The 19,860-nt window shown below is 40.8% G+C and overlaps 1 protein-coding gene across 3 annotated transcripts; it reads left to right on the top strand.

Moving 5' to 3' along the window:
- The first annotated feature begins 648 nt into the window (after window positions 1–648).
- LOC101441295 (uncharacterized) lies at window positions 649–19,830 on the top strand. Of its 3 annotated transcripts, none has more exons than XM_058292456.2 (12): window positions 649–809; window positions 1,783–1,844; window positions 2,320–2,344; window positions 6,957–7,112; window positions 12,946–13,016; window positions 13,474–13,498; window positions 15,272–15,339; window positions 15,786–15,813; window positions 17,999–18,069; window positions 18,493–18,517; window positions 19,102–19,175; window positions 19,631–19,830. In XM_058292456.2, exons 1-12 carry the CDS (start codon window positions 782–784, stop codon window positions 19,712–19,714), a joined length of 717 nt encoding a protein of 238 aa, XP_058148439.1. In that variant the 5' UTR covers window positions 649–781; the 3' UTR covers window positions 19,715–19,830. The 3 variants fall into 3 exon arrangements, with proteins under 3 accessions (XP_058148439.1, XP_058148438.1, XP_058148440.1); XM_058292455.2 differs by having other exon boundaries at window positions 657–809; window positions 15,269–15,339; window positions 19,631–19,827; XM_058292457.2 differs by lacking the exon at window positions 18,493–18,517 and having other exon boundaries at window positions 664–809; window positions 15,269–15,339; window positions 19,631–19,717.
- The last annotated feature ends 30 nt before the right edge of the window (window positions 19,831–19,860 follow it).

The following is a 19,860-nucleotide window of genomic DNA, read 5'->3' on the forward strand; positions in this document are numbered from 1 at the left end:
TGCAGGGCATTATATATCCTGCCATAACCCACTGAATGGACTGGGAGAGTGAAAACTACAATGTAAACTATAATCCATGCTGTGTAGCAATGCTCCAAAATGTATTCATCAAATGCAATAAATGTGCACCACTAATGAAAGAAGTTGTTGATGTGGGAAAATGGGGGTTGTGGGGAGTGGGGCATATGGGAATCTCCTTCATTTTTTAATGGAACGTTTTGTGTGATATATATATCTTTGAAAAATAAACAAAATATTGCATCTGAGACTGAGTGGAATCTCTCCTGAGTTATTTATGGTAGACTGAATCAAAATTAATGTTTCTAACAGTGAAAAAATGAAACTAAAAGTACGTTTTGAAACATGGGCAAAAGTCTTGGATATGTCTCCAAAGGGTAAAAAATGGCAAGAAAGCACAAAAAAAGATGCTCCCTGTCATTGCTATGATAGATATGCAATTCAAAACCAAAATGAGATATCATAACATACCCACTAGAATGGCTCTTAGTAAGAAATGGAAAATAACAAGTACTGGAGAGGATGTGGAGAAATAGGAGCACCCAGTCATTGCTGGTGGCAAAGGAAAATGGCCACACAGCAGCAGTTGGACCTTGCAATATGGAGAAGGCATTCACTCTGAAAATTCTGTGATGACTGGTCGCCATGGTTACTTCATGATGCACATCTGCCTCACGGTTCTAACTGTCACTCTGTGCCCAGAGAGATTTGAAGTTGGTGGCAGGTGGAAAAGCTCCCAGCTTCGTTCGTACGGCTCATAGAGATGGGAAACCTCAATTGCTGCTCAAGAGGTGTGAACATACTGACCTACTTAATCTAGTTAATACCCCTCAAATTGGCTAGTTATTTTTCAACAAAATATTCTCCTCATTCTTTTCTAGTTTCTCCTCTCCCAACTCATCCTACAACATTTCAGATGAGCTTTATACTTGTCTCTTACTACTTTGTTCATATTTTAGATCCTTCTATCAAGCTGGTTGCCTTAAAATGAGTCTCCCACTAGAAAAATTTAGCATTTCTTTTAATGTTCTGTACCCTTCCATCTTCTCCTCAGCTCCATGTCTGTTTTGATGCTGTTTTTCACTCAGCAAGGGCCAAGTAAATTATTCATTTCAGAATTTGGAGTTAAAATGGGTGGCTAGACATCAGAAGTGAGGCATTTCATAAGACGAAGTGTACTAAAGTTGGTTTTTAACATGCTTTACCATTGCTATGCATCCTGAAATGCATATGTAACTCAGTATGTTTAGGGAATCCATTGCTTCCATTCATATAACTAGTTTTCCAAGAACTTGAGTTTCTAAATGTCAGTTTATGAACCAATATGCACCTTTCCTTTTATCCTTGGGGTTTATCCAAAATTTTCATTTGACAAACTTACTTATTGATGCTTTCACTTACCCACTGCCCTCCCTAATGGTAAGTATGGGGAAAATACTGTAATTTTTTTCTCTACCACCCAATGAGCAGCATATCTTTCAACACACAGCAATAGATAGAAAAATAGGAAAATGAACTCATAGACATTGATAGATAAGCAAGTGCTTTGACACTTTCCCACACAGAGAAAAAAAGATAATGTATATAGATGAGAAGATAAATAATATTCATGTAGTCGGTGGCCCAATAGCAGCCCAGTTCTGGTTTGGTATAACCAACATCCATAAAGAGAAGCATCACGAGTCAAGCAGTGTTCCCAGAATAATTCATGAGATGTATTCCTGATATACTGAGAGTTACTCTGTGTCTTCCCGCCTCCCACAGGTGACCCATCAGAGGAACTCCCTAATGCCAGGGCAGGTGAGGAGAACCCATCTAACACAAAGGTAGGGTTGACTTTCTGTATTTAAAATAAATGTGTTGGTTTCTTGGTTTCTTTCTTTTGCAATCAAATTCAGATTTGAAAAATTCATCACGTAGAGTATAGAATTTAGGTACTGTCTGCTTGGGGGTAAGCAGGAATGGGTAGACTCTCTTTCCAACAGACAGCTGGTGCCAGAGGGCCTTCAACATTGGTGGTGTCAGTTGGGAGACACTATGTAGAAGACCCCCTGCCTTAGTGGCATTTTTTTCTCCTTATATTAATAATTTTGTAATTGTGTGCCAAAAAGGAATAGAAGGAAATACAATCTGGGAGGGTCTGCACCTTTTCTAATGGTGTCCTCTACTTTGCTTTTTTGTTCTTTGACTTAACAGTGGATTCCCATCTGGTTTTCTACAGCAACTAAGAGAGCAAAAGACCTGTGTAAACAATACCCAGCCTAATCTGATTCTCACATGCTTTCTTTTCTTTCATTACAGGTAGCCTCAAGAACAAGAGAACAAGGTGTGTATTCTGGAATCACTGAATGGCTGGGGATAGAAAATAATAGAAATCTAGATGAATAGGTGGGCTTTCCATGATGGCTTAGGTGGGGATAATTGGGATAATTCCCAGTTCCTTGTGGGAGTGAGAATTGGGGATGGTGTGAGAGAAACTGATCTCAAGGGAAAGAACCTTGATCATGTTTCCTCAACTTTGATCATGTTTCTGGAAGCAGCTGGGTTGCCCTTGGGTAGTGTGGATTACTATTGATTGTAGTTGAGGCATGGCAATGAGTAAGTCTGTGTTGTGTAACTGTGAATCTGAATGTGTGTGTGTCTGTGTGCTTGTATTTATTCATACTAGACAGTGTTCCTGTTTACACAGGTAAATCAACATTGTCAACTCTACCAAGAAAATAATTCCTTCTGACCAGTGCACAGTTTACATACAGTAACTTATTAAATCCTCATCACAGCCATATGTCATGCAGGGGTTTAAAATACTGACACCTCAGCTGGAATACAGAGGCACAGAGACACATGTCAACAATCTCACTAGAGCCTAAGACTTAGAGCCAGGTTCTGTACCCAGGCATGAGGCTCCAATATTGAAACTGAACGTGCATTTAAAGCTCAGACATGGGGATATCAAACAATGTACATGGAAAAATTGGACAACATTAGCATCTATGCATGTACTTGAAAGTTTTCAAGCCTACCGAGTTTTCAACCACTGCTCATCAGTATAAGATTTTTGCCAGTGTCACATAACCCAGATGACCTCTCAAATTACCATACTGCTAATTTCACATGCATTTGTCCAGTCACATATCTGAGAGTTCAAAGTCACTATGTAGGGAAACAAAGACAATATCTCTTAGATTTGGGTGACTCGTCATTACCTGGCCAGTATCTGATTAAAATCAGGAGATTCTTTTAGTGTATTTGCTAACATTATTGCCAGTAGCCCAAGAAATGTGCCAGTCTTGCAAGCCATGAGTTGTATGTACAGCGGAAGGTAAGAACTCAAAATTTCCCTCGGTTATTAGCCCAGGTCACCCTTATTGAACTGTCTTGTGCGCCTGGTTAGAGATCCTCTGTGCTCAACCCATGCCTATCTCCTTAATGAATTCTCCAGTGTGGGCTGCTTAGTGCCATCACAGATCAAGCACCAGCTCACTCATGAATACACACATGGAATAAAAGAGGAATTTGTTATTATGTAACATTTACATAATCTACAACTTCTATAAATACAATTTTTTAAGTTGAGAAGGAAAACACAATAGCAAAAAGAGTAGTTATCTTAAATGTTAGGATTTCAACATTTTAAATTTCAAAATTGGATTTCCTATATGTCAACAGATTACTGAATAAATACACAAAATACTGTGCCCAGGATTCAATAATCCAGACCCTAAATAAACTGTAAACTTCCATAAAAGGGACAACAAATGGAGAGGCAGCATAAATGGACCTGCGGAAGGTGAAATGGTTTTAAAGGTAGTTAAGCTGTGCTTCAAAACACGTGGTTTTATGGGATGCAGGTTGTGTCATAATGAACACATTACTATTTGTGCATTTGTAGATTTACCATTTGTAAGACACTTTAGGAATCCTTAGCTGGAAATCCAAGGAATCTGCTTCTCATTTGTTCCTGAACCTTTCCATTATTTCCTTCCTTCCTTCCTCCCTCCCTTCTTTCCTCCCTCCCTCTCTCCCTCCCTTCCTTCCTTCCTTTGTCCCTCTCTCCCTCCCTCCTTCTTTCATTCCCTCCTGTAATCAGTGTTGTCACTAATGACCCACTTTCTTCTTTCTGTTTTATATCAAATATTGATTTTCTTTAGGGTTTTTTCCTCATAACAACTCACTTAAGACTTTTAAGGTGCTTCAGTGGTTATGAAGCATGACTATATAAATAAATGCTTAACTTAAATGGAAGGATTCCTTTTAACAGCCTTTTGCATTAGTGAACTGTCTATCTTCACAGAAAACTTTTGCCAGATTTTGAAGTACATCACAGAATTGATTTCTTTGCATGGTTTGTTTGTAGTGTTACTTATAAGACTATACCCTGTATGACAAAAACATATTCAAAGTACAGATAGGTGTTTTCATTTCATATTTTTGCCGGGAAACAAATGCAATGAAAACTTTTAACTTGAATATCTCATTCTCCAAGATATTAAAAGGAAAAAAAAAAAAAGGAGAACTAAAAAGTTTTGATATTTGTCTCCTGTCAAATCATCCACAGTACAGGTTCTTTTGCAGAACGTGTCACCTATACAATACATGTCAATTGCATTGATGTATAGAAGGGATAATTGTATCCTGGATGCTCTGGGTGCCTCTTAAATGTGCCAGAACGACCTGGGTATAAAGATGAACACCAAGAATGGGTGCACACATGGAGAAACTCACCCATGATGCTGTGGGGAGGGTGCTGTTACATTCACCTGGAAAACAGTGTTCTGGTATGGATTAGAGGCATGTGCACCTGTGACCCAGCAGGCCCTGTCCTTGTTCTGTATAATCTAAGGGCCATGAATGAGGCACGAATGCAATGTCCACACAAAGGCCTGCAAAGACTCATTTGCAACAGTTTGATCCTGAGCAGTCATTCAGGGAAACAATACAGTGTATAAAATGTAGAAGGAATACACTTATTGTGCTATGTCCTAATGTGATATAATTACTTGGCATTCCAAATAGCAAATGTTGATTCACAGAGCAACAGCTTGGAATTCCCACAATATTCAGATATAACATCCAGCCGTACTCAAAAGAGTTTATACTGTGTGCTTCCATTGATAGGGTGTGAAAAAGAGAGAACTCTAAACGATGGTGATCATGGTCAGAATAGTGGTAATTGCTGGGGGCTACTGACAGGAAGGAGCAAACGATAGGCCGCCAGGGGCTGGACACATTCTGAGTGTAGGTCAGGGTGTTCACAACACGTGTGTTTATATGAACCACCAAGCCCTGTGAAGTGCATTTGTGTACTTCACAACCATTACAATAAGCATTCATGTTTAGAAAAAAGAAATACAAAAAGTAAGCATGCCCACAAAAGTAATCTCCAGGTCCCAGTGGCTTCCTATGTTTACCACACAATATTCATAAAGACATAATGCCAAAGCAGAACACACTTGCAAAGAATAGATAGAGGGACACTCTTTCATCAAATCAAGAGAATCTCGATACCAAACTCCAGAAAGACAAAGATGGGAAAGGGAAATTACAGAAAGAACATTCTTCTGAATACACGTGCTGAAAGCGTGGAAAACGTCTGCATTTTGGACCAGAGATTGCAAAGGAAAGTACCTGGGATTTCCTGGCAGGATTTCTGTGGGACGATAGCAGAGGATGCAGGTTTCTGAGGGCAGCCTGGGAGAGGGAGTAGAAGGGAAATCCCTTAATTGATCAGAGCGTGGGACCCAAAGGAATGCAGGCCCGGGTTGCTGAGCAAATCCCTAGATGGGGATTCTAAGCTATGTCTAGGGATGGGACTCTCTCCTTCCTCACTGCTTATTCAGGCTTCACTGGTTGAAGGGAGCTAGTGCTTTGCAGAGCTGCCCTGGGCAGTTATTTGTGAAAATCCTGGGTTCTGAGCCACCATGGTAGCCAAGCTGATGACTGGTCATCAGGAGTGGTTAGCTGACCCCCAGGAAGTCTTGCACAAGGCAGCTGACGGTGTGAATAGTTTGGGGTAGGATGTCCACAAGAGTCCCTGGTCCTTCAGAGGAACTCCATTTGGGGGAACCTGAGTCATATTCTGCATCAGAGAATTAACTTTTAGGCAGACAGTAGGGTGAGGATTTGAGCCATTCTCTTCCCTGGAATCAAGTACTTGGCTGGCCTTTGTCCACGGCTCCTGGGAGGGAACTTGGAACCCCTGGAATTTGCCAAGTTGGAGTAGTGCTTACATTTCCTGACCCAAATCCTTCACTCACCAATGTTGTGAACACAAAGGACTCATTTGGGGTTGACAGGACAGTGTGCATATTCTCCAGGAGCTCTAAAGCATCACACCCATGTAGGGCTGAAAGTCAGTGTCACGCCTCCCCTGTCCTGAGCCATCAAGGCTCAGGACAAGCCACCCTCTCTGGAGGAAAGCACTAGTAGAATACTTGCTTATTCCTCCCAACTTTTAACAATCGAGCTCTTCTAAGTCTTTTATGACGTATTGGGCACTTTTCTTAAGGCTTTGCTTGCACTTACTCATTCTTTCAGTTTCATAATATGCACAATTAAGTAGATCTTATTAAAGTTTTCAAATGACAGTGCTGAAAACTGAACCCAGAAAATTTACAAGCTATAACCTGGCTTGGGTGGCCTCTAAATGGTATTTGAACCCAGTTGATACTAGCACACATACTTTGGCCACTGTGCTTTGCTGCTTTCCTATGCTGTCCCATCTACAAAAAGGCATCCTGCATCTGTCTATTGAGTGTCTAAAGTGAACAACACAAAACTACATCTTTTGAAACCAAAATTAGACCCAATGGGGTCTTCTGGGAAGCTCCTTAATGAGAGGATGATAGTTTGAACTCTAAATCATTCATTAAAGATTTCCTATGCTCAACTGTCAATAACATGTCAACTGATATTTCTATTGTGCATGCATTTCCCAGGTTCATGTCTCAAGTATAAAAAAAGAAAATGTGCTACTCAATCCAAAAAGTCTACTGCCCGCCATTCCCAGTCTGTCAGACGTCGCAAAATCACCATGTGGCCAAGGAAGAGGAAGGGCCGTCAAATGTCCCCAAGCAACTCTTCTTCTTTGGAAGGTACAGTGGAATTGCAATCATTGTATTGCCTCAGTAATGTTGCCTGTGGTTTATTTAGTGTCCCCTACTGAGGAAAAACCTACACAAAGGCTAAGACACCATCTTTTTTTAAAATTCATGTTTGACAACTTTATTAATCGTGTTAGTAGATAGCACCACAACCACATAGTGAAAGATGCACTGACAAAAGTCGGTTTGTGTTTACTGGTACACAGCATTTCAAGGTAATGTTTGGTCATTAATCTATTTATGAACTTTAGCTGAAAGAGTTGACTTCAAAAAAGTGCTGTGAGATTGTTATAAAAATGATATAAATTGTTAGAGGAATTTTAGGTTCACATAAAAATTGTGCAGAGAGTACAAAAAGTTCCTACATGTTTCCCTGCCATCCTTCCAGTGCAGACCCAGCACTGTTTCCCCTGTTGACCCCTCTCATTATTATGGATGTGTGTACAATTAAAGGGACAGCACCAGTACATTGTTCTGGAGAGTCATGCTTCCTATCTACCCCTCTGTGCATTTTGACAAAGGCATATTGTCATGTAACTCCCGTGACAAAAATTCAGGTGTTTTATTGTGTCCCACAAATTACATTCAGAAATCCTTGGTAACTGTGTGTGGTGGACTCATTTGGAAATAATGTATTTGCAGATGTGATTAAGATGAGGTCTATTGAATTAAGGGTGGGTGTTAATATTCTATGACTAGAGAGCACTTATAAGAAGGTAAGAGACAGGAGAAAGCTGTGTGAAGATGGACCAACACTGGGAGAAGGAGGCCATGTGAAGATGGAAGAAGAGACTGGAGTTGTGCTGCCATAAGCCAGGGCACCTGGAGCCACCTGAAGCCAGAAGAGTCAAGGAGTGACTCCTGGCTAGGCTCCTCAGAGAGACAGAGAGTGGTGCTATGGACACGATGATTTTGGAGTTTTTGTCCCTAGATCTGTGAGGGAATAAGTTTCTGTTCTCAACCCACCCAATTTGAGGCAATTTATTATGGAAACACTAGGAAACTAACTAGATTTGGTATTGGGAAGTGGGGTGTTGCCTTAATAGATACATGGAGAGGTCACACAGAGGCTTCACATCAAAGCATTGCTTCTGAACACAGACATGGGTGAAGTTTACCCACATGTTTCCGAGTTGTGTGCAGCCAGTGAGACTTCCCATTGAGGCCCCAAACAGCAAAGATAACAAACAGAACTCAGCACTCTGCCCTCCCTGGATTTCCAAATATGTACCCAAAAAAAAAGGGAAATCATTGTTGTATTCAAGAATTTCAGAGAGTAGGTTTTTTGCATAAGATAACAACAATTTCACAAGACTTTCATGCTACTTTACTGGAATTGTAGTTGGTGCTGGGGTTTAAGATATATCTAGGGGATTTGAATCTCTGGACTGACAATATGATAGCCACGCCCTGAACCTCAACAGACGTCAACTCCTACACTCTGATTTATTGGACTTACCCCACTCAGCTAACATGGAGTTGAAGAATGTCAACCACCACACCATGGAGCCTAGAGTGCCTACAACTGAAAGCAGGAGGATGGCATCCAGTATCCATGTGGAATCTAAGCCCCCTCTTGACATAGAAGTGCAATGGACACAACCAATCCAATGTCCACAGAGAAAATGTGGCATTGGTGTGGGAAAAGTGGCCATGGTGGCTGCTGGGTACGGGGAATGGGAGGAAGAGATGAGATGTGGAGGCGTTTTCGGGACTTGGAGTTGTCCTGGGTGGTGCTTCACGGACAATTACGGGACATTGTAGATCCCCCCAGGGCCCATTGGATGGAACGTGGAAGAGTATGGGCTGTGATGTGGACCATTGACCATGAGGTGCAACGATGCCCAGAGATGTACTTGCCAAATGCAATGGATGTGTCATGATGATGGGAGACAGTGTTGCTGTGGGGGGAGTGGGGGGTGGGGGCAGTGGGGTTGAATGGGACTTCATATTTTTTTAATGTAATATTTTTTAAAAAATGAATAAAAAAAGAGATAACAACAAAAAATAATGTACTTGTAGACAAATAAAAGTATATGAAAAACTGTATATTGAAATTTGATTGACTTTCCCTCCATTTTCTGTACTCCTCTAGGTTCTGTCATTAAGTACCAACTGTTAAATTTTTGCACATCCTTTCAGATTTACTAATTGAACATTCATGTGAAAGTGACACTGTACCACAACCTTTCTAAGGGCTTTACCTATAGTACTCACATGTTCTTCATTTTTAAAGAAGTTTTAGATCACATGAAAGTTATTTGTAAATATAGGGATTCCCATATACCCCACCTCATCTGCTCACATTTTACACATTTAACAACATATTTCATTATTGTGATATATTTTGACAATTGATGAACAAATACGGAAGCATTGTTACTAACCACGGTCTATAGTTGGCATTACAGTTTACACTATGCCCTGCACAATTTTACAGGTTTTGACAAAATGTATACTGGCCTGTATCTGTCATTGCAATGCCATGTGGAACAATTCCAATATGCCAAAAATGCCCCATGTTACACCTTTTCTTCCCTGTGCTTCCCCACAGAAACCGCGGTGATCACTGTCTTTCCATCAATGTGGAAAGGACTTCTAGTCCTAGAGTAATAATCAGTCTACTTTGGTCCATATTTACATTTTCCTCTTATGGGTGTTCATTCCTCAATCTTGAGGATTTTGGAATGCTTATGCCCACGCTACTTCTGATTAAGATGGGTGTTAGGTCCTATGGGGCAGATGGAGGAAACACTGTTGCTTGCAGTGCTAGGTACTCTCTGTCTTTTGGGATGGGCGTTGTCCATCATCCTTCTTTTGTTACTTATCCTGGGTGAATCTGAGGAACTGGAGAGTAGGTGTTGGCTGCAACTCTGCTGAGATTCAGGGCTCCACTGGCATATGAACACACTGCAGATTTAAGTCTCTGGGACATACATCTAAAAATGGATATAGTGATAAGTATAGGTTCAAATACATGGGCAGAAAAACCGTGTGTAGGAAATGAGCCTAACTCTGATACACCAGGGAGACTGGCTATCATATATTCTAAGGTAAGGCCCACCCATGTGGTGCCAATTTCCTGAGTTTGGCTGAAAGGCCTCAAGTGTCCAGATGTCTCTAGAGCCCACAGCAGCACCCCTGCTTGAAGCATTGTTTTCTATGGCAGTCCTTGAGATCGTCCTGAGGTGTGCAGAACACTCACGTCCTTGCATGTGTCAATTATTAGTTGAAAGAAACTGGCTGTGAATCAGCAGTGGTGGTCATTTGTATGGAGCCTTCCATATCGTGAAGGGTACTATATTCATTTTCCAGGGCTGCCGTACAAAGTACCAAAATCTTGGCCACATAATAGCAAAAGGAAAGAATAAGACCTAGAAATGTGTTCTTCTACAGCTCTGGAGTGCAGAAGTCTGGAATCAATGTGTCACAGCACCATGCTCCCTCTGGAGGCCCTAGGGGAAGAGTTCTCCTTTGGCTTTCCCTCTCTTTTGGTGGAGGGTGGCAATCTTTGGTGATCCATGGCATGTAGCTGCATGAGTCCAGCCTCTGCCTCCACATTCATATAGCCTTCTCCCTTTACTGTTTCTTTCTGTGTCCCTTCTCATTTTACAGGGACACCGGCTGATTGGATAAGGGAGCTTGGGAATGGTATTACATGCCTTTTTCTACATCAATGTGCTCTCTGGCTAGGGAAATGTTTCATGTTTCTGGGGAGGTTTAATTTTATTTCTTTTCCCCTTTTGAGTTCCTGAAAACTTTGTTGCAAATGCTTTGGTATTTACATTTTTTTCTGATACCTTTTCATTTTTCTTTCTTTGAGAATTACTCAAAGAATTGGAACTTTATGATAAACACTTAGTGTCTTACACATAAAATTATTTTGTCATTTGCTTCAAGTGTCATTTGAAAATTACCCATTTCCTAGATGCCTTAATCACTGTTTCAGTCATCGTGTAGGCACTGCACAGGAGCGCTTCCTGGTAAAATATTGGTCAGTGTCTTATTATACCTCTCCTAAACACTCCTCTCCCAATCCTTTCTCCATCCCGCCTTTCTCCACTCCACCCCACACAAACACACATACAGCACAGCAAAGAAATATATTCCCATTTAGGTGCTGCCAACATTGGGGTCACTATAAAGGTCTCCTAATTCTTCTTCACTCAGAACTCTATTCAAGGTTAAGTTATGGTTCATTCCATGCCTTGGCAAATATATCAATTGAGACACTTATAATTAAGGTAAAACATAATCCAAAGTGATGTTTTTATGCATTTTGGGACAAAGGACTTCACAATAGATAAGACCACTATCATTTGTAATTGCCGTTCATCTCACTTGACTGGGTCTCTGTTAACAGTCAGGAAACTCATTCATTCAGAAGAACAGTCATTACACTTAGGCTGTCAACAATAGGATCTTTGCCATCTTTGTCAGATTCATTCAAAAGGGAGATGATACGTGAATAATGTAGCTGTTGTTAAGCAAAGCAGGTAAACTTGGTTTTTACTTAGTTTCTGGGTTGGAAACTAGCTGAGTCTTGAGTAGATGTATCTTGAAAGAATATATGCAAATTGATAATAAGCACAAGAAATGATACTCAATATAATTAATCCTCAACGAAATGCCAATCAAAACCACAATGAGGTGCCCCGTATATCCAGTAGGGTAGCTAATGTTTTTAAGAGGAAATAAAATGAAAAATAACAAATACAAGGGAGGCTGTGAATCAACTGGAAGGCCCATACATTGGTGGAAGGAATGTAAAATGGATCAGCCACATTGGGAAATAGTTTGGCAATCCCTCATTGAGATAAACACAGGATTACCATGGGACCAGCAATCTAACAACTAGGTCTATATATGAAAAGAATTTAACTTAAAAGAGGGGACACAAATAGGTATGTGAAAACTCAGTGTTTGTTGCCGCATCATTCAGAATGGCCAAAAGTTTCAAACCACCCAAGTGTCCATCAATATGGGAATCAGTAAAAAAAAACAAAAGCATATCCATAGAATGGGATGGGCCACACAAAGTAAAGAAGTTCTGATGCACCCTACTATATGCATGATACTTTAAAACATTATACTGAGGAAATAAGGAAGATATGAAAGAAAGATACTGTTTCGATGTACTTCTTTGAAATATAAGAAAAAGAAAATTCAGAGAAAGAAAAGGAGATTAGACTTTATTACCAGGGCTAAGGAGATAGATTAGTCTCATTGGTTAATGGCTACAGAGTTTCTGTTTCAGGTAATGAGAAAATTTGGAATTGAATGTTTGATGGGATGGTAACACAACATTGGACATGTAATTAATTGATGGTAGTAAATTAATTGTATAGATAAAAATGGGTAAACTGGCAAATTACATGTTATGTAGATGTTAACTTGTTGAAAATTTTTAAAAATCCTGTAGAACAAATGAGAAACTCAAAGTCAACAAAGATCTGTGAGTATGAAGCAGTATCTCATGATGTCAATGAGATTCTGGCAATTTTGCTGGATTTCAGAATGGGTCGCATAAGAGTTGGAACCATATCACTGTATCATATTGTACATTTTAGTACCACTTGTTCGTGAGCTATTTCACTTTGATTTAGGCTCTCTTTAGCTACAAAACCAAGAATCCTATTTCTGATGCCCATGCTTCCTCTCTTTGGTCTCCTTCTTCCATGAAGTGTGTCTGGGTAACTCCACAGTCCATGTTTCCTGACCACCCAGACCTGCACATTGTAAGCCCCTGTCTGGGTCAAGCAAAGATCCCTGAATAGTATCAGCCACACCCCGCTGTACTGACTGTTACTCTGTGTCCCCTTAGCTCCCCTGGAAGACCTGGTGGAGGACCCTCTTCGTGACAGGGAGGATGAAGTGGTTCCACCTAATGTTGAGGTAAGGTCATCTGTTTTGGTCTAAGATAGAAATACTCCTTTCTCCTATTTGTCCTTTTCAATTGAGTAAATATCATAATATATGATGGTGTGAATTATAGATATCACCCACTGGTCAGGGGAAAGGATATTTGGAAGGCTTCTCTTTCCAAAAGTGCCCTGATAAAGAAGGCATTAGAAATTGAAGCACCAGGTTCTATAGCATACGGTAGTGGGCTTTTGCCTCGGCACCAGTATTCTGCTTGGATTCAAACTTTTGTAACTCCCATCAAAGTGGTCTGGAAAGTCATATCCATCAGGCAACAATTGAGCCATTCCTAATGTATTTTCCATGTTTATTTATGGGGCCTTTGACTTTACAAATGCTTCCCATCAGTTTTCATAAAATCACCAATACCTGAGAAGATGCTACTCAACATCCTAGGATCCTCATAGTGTTTTCTTTTTTGCAATTGCAGGGGAACTCCAGAGAAAGTGAAAACGGTAGGTATTCTGTGCTAATCCCACTTCTGAGGGTAAAATAGAGGTGAAATAAGGAACTTCCAGAAAACTTTCAGCTGGGGACATCCTGGACAAAGCATCATGGTGATGAGGAAATGGTTTCTGTGAAGGGAATCTGCCCTTGTTACTACAGTCTGTGGTTTGGTCTGTGGTCTCTTTAGGTTGTGCAGGCTTTGCATGCATGGGGGTTTGGGGAGTCTAGTGTGAGTTTCTGTGGTGTAATTTTGACTTTGTGTGTGTGCATATATGGGGGCAACCATGAGCAGTTTCCCAGATGTTATATCCCATTTAGACTGGACAATTACCAGGGACAACAGGGACAGTTTTCTCAAGTATACCCCATCACCACTGCATGTTCTATGTACATGAACTTGTTCCACACTCACCAAAGCTGGATCTGGGGTTTGCTTTCTATGACCACAACACAGATGGAAAACTGAGGGCAAAGGTGAACATCCCAAGCTCTGGCACTGCTAAAGGGAAGGTCCTAAATGGGAACCTAGTCACATGTCATCATACCTTGAGTTACAGACCTGACCTTGCCACTCAGCCATATGCTTACCAGAAACCATACAAGGGAGTTACAGCATCTGTATAGATGCATACCCCAGAATTACATGAGCCCACAAAGAGACCAAAACTGCCCATCATTATAAAGTAGCCTCAGTGTTCACATGACCTAGGCCAACTACCTGTGCTGACCACCACAGACTTTGATATAGTTATTAGTGCTCAAAGGACACAGTAAGCATACATGCTAATGAGCAGCTCCAAATTCTGAGAGTCATGAGGCATCACATAGGATGGCATGATCCATGATAACTGGATTGAGGTCACAGCTCAGGAGCTTACCCAAAGCAGACAGGCATCGGGAGGACAATTTAGTACATATGACAGCATCATCCCAAAGGACACGATAGGCACTCAAATCACGAGTCCCACGAGATGGTCTTTGAAAAATAAGAATGCAGATACATCTTGGTTCTTAACCTGGTGTCCAAACCCCTTGTGGAAACATTCCTAAAGAGTTGCATTTGTGGGTGTTGACACTCAATCTATATGTCCCTACATAATGGCTATCCCATATTTGATGGCCAGTGATATTTCAATATCATTCAATATTTCAATGGCTACCCACACTTGGTGTGGAAAAGAAAGACTGGAAGTAAAACCATCTGATTAATAAGTGTTACTATTTAAATGGTAAGATTTTAGTACTCCCAATCTTCTGTGATATGTTATCTTTATCCCAATGGGTTAGTGAATAAATGCAAGAGAATGCATTACATGGAATGGAATCCAGACCACCAGAAAACTTTGCTTCTAATCAAGTGACAAATTTCTGTAGAACAAATGGTAAATGCCGTGTCTATATATGTGGCATGGAGATTGAATTCATTTGGAGTTGTCCAGAAGATACTGGCACTTATGTTGAGATATACTACAAAGAGGAGGGATGATGGGACTCAGGCATTGAATCATAGCATGTTTTTCAGTGCCATTTGTACACTGGGTATGGTCAGAAGGTTTAGGCTGATATTTGCTTCAGAGCTAGGGATATATATTTTTGTTTCTTTCTGGCTGCTCTCTTTGCATCCTTCCTTCATGATGGACGATGGTCCCACAGCAGTTCTCAGCATGCTTGATAAACTACCTCCTCTACACAGTTAAGAATCTTGTCCAAGACTATAAATTTACTTTGAAATTTATGAGAAACACACCAATGTGATGAGTTACTCTGTGTCACCCTAGAAGACCAGGAACAACTGATGGGGGCACTTCCAAGTGATCAAGAGGATGAAGAGGTCCCATTTAAAGCCAAGGTGAGCTTACTAGTCATTGATCTAAAGTTGATTTTTTGGCCTCTTCCATTGGAATTGATTTCAGATGAGGATACCTGATCATGAACATATTCGATGAAATATTCCATTTCCTTGGGGTGGGAAGCATCACGTGGGGCCTCTTCTAACTGATCCAACATTGAAGAGATCAACCACAAAGGGGAGCAGAAGTTGACAAAGTAGGCTTTTGCTCAGCTACAATTTTGTTCTCCTTGGATTAAGAATTTGTAATCGCCACACAAATTGAATTTAACAAATGTGCGTCCAGGAAAAGCTCATGCCTTTCTTGGTGTGTCTGCTGCACCTGCTCATCAGGTTTGCTTGACCCCTATTTCACACCTGAATTTCTAATGCTGCAAATCAAGCAAAAATCCTTTGCAAACAGCCAAAACATGATCTGATCCTCATAAGGTTTTCTCTAATTGCAGGTGGCCCCAGGAGAAAGTCAAACTGCTGGTATGTATCTAGAATTACTGAATTGAGGTAATTTTGAATTAGATCCTAGGTTTGCCTGGAAAGCCAAGGTGGTTCCAGTTACTGGTGGGATTTTCTGAGGTATGGTTACACATTAAACATTAATTCCTCCTGATAAGGAATATGGTCATGCTCTATTGTTCTCCCAGTAGATGTATTCACTTCACTTGTGTGGATTTGTGTCTATGGCAGTCATGGAGTGTGTATGAGCGAGCCTATTGGAGGGATTGAGAAGGTGTGTGTTGGGGCATTGCTGTGTGTTTCCCTAAGTGAAGCGTCCAACATACACAGGACAACTGTCATTGAAACTTTTCTGAAACACCATCACATCACCACAGCACATATTGCATACAATAACCCGTAAACATCTCACTAGAATCATTCCTGGAATTATGTAAACTCTCCCTATCCCTTACAGCCAGGTTCCGAGGGGCGTAAATTAATGACCCAAGATTTCAAATTCCTACGTTGTAGAGACAAGATTTGGAGTGAGGCATGTAATCCCTATACTACTATTCTGAACTACTGAATATTACCTAATCACAGGTATGGGTCACTAGTGACAATGAAGGAATTTCCACTGCCTATATATATGTATGTGCCCTAGGCATTTCCTAAACATGACACTCACGTATTAGATATTCACAGGGGTCACATAACACAGGTTAGCAGGTGCATTTTACAAGATACTTATTCACAGTTATTAGTGTGGAAAACACAGAGAGAGCCCCACATGTTGCTGGTAAACTCACAGACTCTCAGACTCGTGAGGTTTCAGTAGGACAAGCTTGCCAATCGCTGCCAGTACTGGTTCACAGCTCAGCACATGGCCCAAGCAGACAGACAAGGAGAGATTTTCATCTATTTAATAACATTATCACCATAAGCCATTAAAAAAAAAAATCATTCTGTGAGCTACTCATTTGAGGAAGAGTAATGAGTAAGAACTCAAAAATTCCCTCTTAGCCATTAGGTTCATGTTCATCATTCGTATTTCAAGTTTCCCTTATAGCTAGCATAGAGATTCATGCTCAACCCTCAATCGATCCTAACTAACTCTCCCACTGTGGGATGGATCATATAAGCATGGAGAGTCACATCACGCAATGAATACAAAAACATGGTAATGGAAAGGAAGATGAAGGGAAAATATCACATGGTGAACATTGGGTACTTTTAGACGGTAGTCCATGAGTATTATGACAAACCCTATAATTATCTTTATGACACATGGTAGTGACTCAACACAAAAGAATACCTTGTCTAGAATTAAATCCAGTCAACCAATAAATGAATAAATAAAACACTATACAACAGATTAGTATTGTAGTAGGAGCACTTTGCATTAGTGGAGATGGAAATGACCTTGGAAAGTTCAAAAGGGCATTGACAACTTGTCTAGATTCAAAACAGGAAGGGGGAAGCAGATTTTGTCTCAACGGACAGAGTGTCCACCTACCACGTGGGAGTTCTAGGGTTCACACCCAGGGCCTCCTGACCCGTGCGATGAGCTGGCCCACACGCAGTGCTGATGCGCACAAGGAGAGCAGTGCCATGCAGGGTTGTCCCCCACACAGGGAAGCCCCACACACAAGGAGTGTGCCCCATAAGGAAAGCCGCACAGCATGAAAAAAGCGCAGCCTGCCCAGGAATGGCTCCATACACATGGACAGCTGACGCAACAAGATGACATAACAAAGAGACACAGGTTCCCAGTTCTGCTGACAAGAATATAAGTGGACCCAGAAAAACACACAACGAATGGACACAGAAAGCAGACAACTGGGGGGGGGGGCGGTAAGGAGGAAGGGGAGAGAAATAAAAAGTAAATCTTAAAGAAAATAATAAAAACACAACTATTATAAAAAACAGGAAGGAAAAGTGATGGAGCTCTGTAAGTAATACCATCTGTTTAATACTATTTTTAGATTGAATATATCATGTTGAATTTGGTTGCCTTTAGGTACACAGACACAAAGTCTTCATTTCTCTCTTTTTTTTTTTCCTGTTCCTCTTCTCCTTTACCATCCTTCTTCCACCAATATATTTTTACAGACTTATTACCCCTCAGGTCCCTATTTTCTTGCCCATTGCAGTGTCAGGGTAGGTCCCTGAGTAACCCATGAACACTGCCCAATGTATTGACATTTACTCTGTGTCCTCCCAGGAACCCCTAAGGGCCTGCTGGATGAGTCCCCCAGTGAGAGGGAAGATGAGGAGGTTCCATCAAATTCCAAGGTATGGTCACCCATTCTTTCTCTGATGTCAAATTGCTGATTTTAAGTTTTTTTCCTTTCTTTTATTTGCCAATTGAGTTCAGATATGAAAATCAGACCAAATAATTATAGATGATGCCTGCAATTTCCTGAGTCAGAAGAGTGTTTATTTGGAACCCTTTACTAACATCTCTGCTTCAAGAGGGTCTTCAAGGAGTCCCCTCTACATTACAGGGCTAGGTTTCCTCCTCAATAGATGGGGAGAGATGCATAAAAGAGGAAATGCTGTGCCTTTCCACAAGTGTCTGTTACAATTACTTTTTGGGCCTTCATCTCAACCCGTTTCCCATCTAGTTTTCTAAAGGCAGCAACAGAGTAACCCAACTGTGCAAACACTATACAGCCTGCTCCAGTCCTCAGAGTGTTTTCATTTCTCTAACTGTAGGTGGCTTCAGGAGTAAGTGAAAATGGTATGTATTTTGGCATCACTTTACTTCTTTTTTAAAAACATCTAGATGATTTAAACTAGGAGTTTCATGCTTTCTTTACTGTGGAAAGCAATCTGATTTTACCTTCCATGTGGGCATAAGAAATAGAGGGGTCCTTCTGTTTTAGAGGAAGAAAAATGGCCACATTGTACAGTACTTTTAGCAGTTGTGTTCCCCTTAGGTGGATTGGGTTTTTGTTCATATCCCATGATAGTTGCACACTTTACGTGTATTTAAATGTTCAAAGTTCAACAATAACAGTGGGCTTCAAAATGGGCAGGAGGAGTGGTAAGAAACTGTCATTGAACAACATCCTCTTTTTTAGTACCTTTGCAGGTTCCTTTTATGGTGCTTTGGGACGTCTTTAGCTACAGTGCCAAGGACTGCGTCCCTTTGTGTTACTGCTCCTCCCTGTTGCTCTCCTCCCACTCCTTAGCAGCTCACTTAGTCTTGCTGAATACCTGCCTCCTTGTTATTCTAATCCCTCATCCAAGTCAAGCAATGCTTCTTGACTGAACCCAGAGCAACTACCCCAATGTACTGATGCTAACTCTCTGTCTTCCTAGCTCCCCCTGAGGGCCTGCTGGAGGAACTCCTAAGTGCCGAGGCCATAGAGCACACTCCATTTACTTACACCAAGGTAAGGCCAACTTTCTTTATCTGAGATAGAACCATTGCATTCTTGGTTTCTTTCATTTCTCATCCAATTCAGTTATGAAAATTTGACCACGTACAATATAGATGAGAGGTTCAAATGCTTGGTGGGTCAGTGTTCAGTGGGCATCTTTTAGGAGCTAATCCCAGTTTAAAGGGGGCAATCATAAATGACAGCATCAGGTTATAAACTATATGGCAGGAGGACATTCTTTAGCAGAAATTTTTTCACCTGGAATTAAGAATTTTGTACTTAGTAATCAAAATGTACTTGAGAGATGCATCATCCAGGACTGTTCATGCTTTACACCTGCTTTTGGTTTTCCTTAACTTCATTCTTTCCCTCTTGTATTCTGAAGTCTCCAAGAGGACACAGGCCTCTTGTAGCACTATAGATTAAGTTCTGATTCTTACGGCATTATCTTCTCTGTAAAATTGCAGCCAATCCCAAGAGCAAGCAACAATGGTAAGTATTCTGAAGTCATACACTTGCTGAGAAAAAGTCCAGATATTAAAAAAACATGAGCCTTCCTTGTCAATTGAGTTTAAAGAGGTTCCTGATGACAACCTCCTTGAGGGAATGAGGATTTGGGTGTGGTGAATGAAATGGAAATTTCAGGTAAGAACTAGGGTTGTCTTTCTTAAGAAGTCGAGTACTGATTAGTTGGCAT

The sequence above is a fragment of the Dasypus novemcinctus genome, assembly GCF_030445035.2.
Source record: "Dasypus novemcinctus isolate mDasNov1 chromosome 21 unlocalized genomic scaffold, mDasNov1.1.hap2 SUPER_21_unloc_1, whole genome shotgun sequence".
NCBI lineage: Eukaryota > Metazoa > Chordata > Mammalia > Cingulata > Dasypodidae > Dasypus > Dasypus novemcinctus.

Bases quoted from the DNA above. Each gene is read 5' to 3' on its own strand.
- LOC101441295 (XM_058292455.2), top strand. From the start codon at position 782: ATGGGAAACCTCAATTGCTGCTCAAGAG. The intron at 7,113-12,945 runs GTACAGTGGAAT...GTGTCCCCTTAG, and splicing joins CAACTCTTCTTCTTTGGAAG to CTCCCCTGGAAGACCTGGTG. The intron at 13,017-13,473 runs GTAAGGTCATCT...TTGCAATTGCAG, and splicing joins TGGTTCCACCTAATGTTGAG to GGGAACTCCAGAGAAAGTGA.